Source organism: Branchiostoma belcheri, unplaced genomic scaffold (genome assembly GCF_001625305.1).
Source record: "Branchiostoma belcheri isolate BF01 breed outbred unplaced genomic scaffold, Haploidv18h27 scaffold5, whole genome shotgun sequence".
Lineage (NCBI taxonomy): Eukaryota > Metazoa > Chordata > Leptocardii > Amphioxiformes > Branchiostomatidae > Branchiostoma > Branchiostoma belcheri.
In genome coordinates this window covers 2,253,963-2,258,194 of record NW_017804131.1, presented here as the reverse complement: position 1 = coordinate 2,258,194, position 4,232 = coordinate 2,253,963, and the positions used below count along the sequence as shown (strand labels likewise).

The following is a 4,232-nucleotide window of genomic DNA, read 5'->3' as shown; positions in this document are numbered from 1 at the left end:
CAAGTGGGAAGTGGAGATGTGCCTTTATTGTCTGTTAAGGATACTATAATGATTCCAATGAGCCTATGTTACAAAATGAACATTTACTTTCGTGTAATGTTTCTATAGTGTTGCACCAATACTGTATGTTCTTTCTTGGCATAACTTATGTAGCAGACTGCAGCCCTTGGACAGGTTGGTGATATTTTTTAGTTACACTGATGTAATTATTGTGTCCAAAATGAATGAATTGTGCTGTATGTTATCAAGTTTGTTTCTTCTATTTAACTTGTACACAAAAAATTCTTTGTTCACATTTGGTATAAGACTTGTATTCAATTCTCAACTTACTGTGTATGATTCTGAGTACATAGTGATGATAAAATCTTGAACTGCATACATTTCATTTGTGTTGCTGTTAGATTTGTTCCAATATCTTTATGATCAAACATTATGACAGACTTTAAGAGACATCAGGTTTTCTTTCCCTCTACCGTTTTCAGCCTCTGTTGGTTGATGAGCGCCGCCGTGCTCCCAAATTCAAACTGCCGTGTCAGTTTAACTCCCGACATCCTCTCCCAACTGTCACCCTGCGCGTTGTACACCCATATCCCATCAAGCACCTGGTGGAACCTCACTCCTCCACAGACGTACAGTTTCCCGTCTATAACCGCCACTCCTGCTGAACAACACTCCTCTGGTAGTCTCGCTCCCAGCCGCCATCTCTTCTTCTCAACGTTATAGATCTCTACTATATCCATCTCCTCAATGTAGTCTGTTCCCCCGATTACATAAACCTCTCCGTTCAGTACCGCAGCGCTTGCCCTTTTCTTCATGACCATCAGAGTGGGTATTTCCGTCCAGGCTGACACCGCCGTGTCGTAACAAAGTGCGCGGTTGGTGATCCCTTTCCTGGATCCACCGGCAAATCCGCCCATGACGTAGATCTTCCCGTCCAAAGCGACCGCGCAGTGATCCGACAAAGGGTAAGGCATGGGCTTCGCGTCAGTCCAAGCCTCATTTTCCAACTCGAATACCTCCACTAAGTCGTACCTTCCTGATCTATACGAACCCCCAAGAGCGTATATACATCCTTCTATCGCTACTATAGAAAAGTTAGACCTAGGGTGCGACATGTTGGGCTTCTGTGACCACATGTTATGTACACAGTCATACTCCCAAAACTCATCGGACGGTCGCCATCCCGAAGAGGAATGTAGGTCTTGTACAGTTCCTCCAGCCACGTACAAAAAACTCCCGTAGAACGTACACGCCATGTTACTGAGACAGAACGCGTCCTCGGGTGTAGGTACCGTACATTTGGTCTTGTTGACTGGGTCGAAACAAAAACAGGTGCTACAGTACTGTATGTCTCCCATATCTGTGTACTGCTTCCCTCCAATGATGAATATAGTATTGGCTTCCTTCATACCATGTCTAGGGCTGTCCTTACAAGCAACACTACAAGCCGAGCCGCTAGATTCATCCAAGACTTGCGTGGCCCCAGCCTGTTCTATAAAACTCACGCACTCTGGCGAGGACGACAGAAGATCGTCCGTGGCGAGTTGTTCATCTAGGTAAGAACGATCCATTCTCGTTAACCTGACTTCTTTGATGAGTTTTGGCGCGCTTTCTGCTCTGGACTGCGGCAAATGTTTGATCCATCTCAAGGCGGCTTCGTACACGTCTTCTTCTTTCTGCACGTTTAGATCGTCACTGGCTAGAAGTTCAGACACCTGGTCCTGGTCGAGGTCCAGGAATTCTTCCTTTTGAGACACCAATATGAAGTGATCCTCTATGAGCTCCTTGCAAGACTTCTTGAGATCGTCGCAGTTGTGAAGGGAGGCGAAGAAGTAGAACTTGACACAGTTGTCGACGTTTAGTTTGTCCATGATGTGTTTTGCGCAGGCCCTGTGAATGTTTGACAAAAGTGTTCTTTAAGGGGAATTTTAAAGCTTATAACATCTCCATTTATTCTTGTAAGCACAAATTCAGTATTTGAATACATTAAGCTGATGATTAGAAAGGTTTACACTAAAAGGTGTATATATTACCTTCGAAGGTTTAGAATCTGAAACATGTCGGCGGCTGACAGAAGTTCCTCTATGGTGGTCTTGTACGTGTCTCGTGGGTCTGGTGCCTTTGCCGCCTCCAGGATGGGAGGTATTTCCTGAAACTCTACTTTGCCTAGGAAAATAAAGACACTCACTGTTAACAGAAGAAACACATTCAGCTCCATGCCCTGAAAACTATAGGTACAGGTATTATAGGAGCCCCTACGTTTTAAATGTGTCATGTTGACTCCACTCCTGAGACGTCACCCTAAACCCAAAGCCAATGTGATGATACCAAAGCGCTGTTAGAACTGCCCTCTAGCGAGAAAAAGAAGTATTTCAAGTCAAAAGCCTTGTGCAAAAAGACAGTGGACAACGTACTTCTGAAATCTGTGTAGGATGAAAGAAATAGTCTCACCTGTGTAGGCGAAGTTGACAATCTGTTCCAAGGTACTGTAGCTGACTCCGTACACTGGAACCTCCTTCCGGTAATGTTCCGCCATGTCCATGGTGAACATCAGACGGAAATACTGGCTGTAAAAAGAAATAATTGCCATGATACGCTTCTATATGTGCGCTTCTTGTGTCAAACGTAGGATTTCATAACTAGATATGTTGACGGCACATTTAAGTTATATCAACCTACTTTATACCGCCACCAATACAGAGGACAAATACAGTACAGGCCATTACTCATTTAATTAGTTCCTATTTCAATTAGTTGCCATCTATTAACACCCAAAACCTTATTGTGTCTTTAGTGCATCTATTAAACACAAGACAACGTAACAGCGCTATCATATCGTCACAATAAACCGTGTTTAGATTGGTAGCCCTTATAAACCACGTCTTTTTCTACTTTTAATGCAAAGGGGAGTGGCAAATAATTAAATATGGATGTTATCCTCATGGACTTATAAACCAGAAACCAAGGATTACAAAGGTGTTAATTTTGTCCCGATATGTCATTGCTACGTAAAATTATGAGCTTTTTTTTGGTTTAGATAGCTAGCTCGCCCTTACCTACACGTGACCAGCACACACCGGTGACAGTGAAGCTCACGTCCATCTACACATAGCGTGACGTCAGTCATAACCTCTTCGTCGCGCATGCGCATGAGCTCTTTAAGGAGATGTCTCTCCTGCGACGAACTCATATCAATAGTCATGTTGTCTTGGAAGTCCTGTTTCCTACTTTTCTGGTGGTCGGGTTTCTTTGAAATATATTTTTGTCACAGCTCACTGTGAAGGCAAATCAGATAGGCCGTTAAGCACATACTACTTACTAAGTACTAGCATGTCTACAATTTTCTTACAAAATAGAAATATATTTAGCCCTCCCCTCACACAACATTACACCCACTGTTGTAATGGTAGCAGAAATATCATAGATGAAATACTGAATAGATATGAACTATGCTATATCAGATGCGTTGTAAAGCACATCGATGTAATTCTGCACAGAGTAACGATTGTGACATAAATGGACAATGACATAAAGAACGTGCTAGACGGATTACGGTTATACGAGTATGTATTGTTGGGTTACCTCAGTTCATACGACACACAATCACCTAGTTAACAGCTGATATGGATACATAAGCTTACCGATTGTCCTTTACAGATGTTCCGGATCATGTTGGGTAGATATCTTGTTTGTCTGAAGTGTTGAACGTTAGAAAGCTGCGTACACTGACCTTGGCAATGTTACGTCAAATACAACATTTTCATTGGTGCCCTGGCGTCAATGTGTAACATGATACGTCCCAGTCTGGGAAGGGACAGACCATTGTACTTTGGGGTAGATGTGGCAGGGGGCGCTTTTCTCGTTTTCTAAGCCACCTCAATGCACTACAACGCTTTAAAGACCGATACATTGATCTTAACTATGCTGAGTTAAGAGAGTAAAACGTATGTATTCACCATATCAATGTTAACGGAGTGTTCTGTAGGAGTAATGTACAATCCCGTACTCCATATGCCGGCTGTCAATCAAATCTTTATATATAGACAACTGTCCTGTATAAAGGACAGCTGTTATGATTATCAACACCCTGTCTCCTTATCTAAATATATGCTTATGTATGCGCATCTGTCCATATAAAACTGAGGAGGGGCGGCGGCGTTGTTTTTTGAGTTTGAGTGGGAGCGTCCAATAGATGTAGTTGTTCTGTGGTCTATAGATGGCAAATGTAGCTA

General features: G+C 42.8%; 1 protein-coding gene across 2 annotated transcripts; it reads right to left on the bottom strand.

Annotated features, from left to right (window-relative positions):
* Positions 1 to 370: 370 nt before the first annotated feature.
* Positions 371 to 2,563, bottom strand: LOC109480137 (kelch-like protein 17). Of its 2 annotated transcripts, XM_019782295.1 has the most exons (3): positions 2,452 to 2,563; positions 2,034 to 2,103; positions 371 to 1,890 (listed from the first exon to the last, which is right to left on the bottom strand). In XM_019782295.1, the coding sequence occupies exons 1-3, from the start codon at positions 2,549 to 2,551 to the stop codon at positions 453 to 455; spliced, it is 1,608 nt and encodes a 535-aa protein (XP_019637854.1). In that variant the 5' UTR covers positions 2,552 to 2,563; the 3' UTR covers positions 371 to 452. The 2 variants fall into 2 exon arrangements, 1 of the variants encoding a protein (XP_019637854.1); XR_002140822.1 differs by lacking the exon at positions 371 to 1,890 and having other exon boundaries at positions 2,066 to 2,166.
* Between the last annotated feature and the right edge of the window lie 1,669 nt (positions 2,564 to 4,232).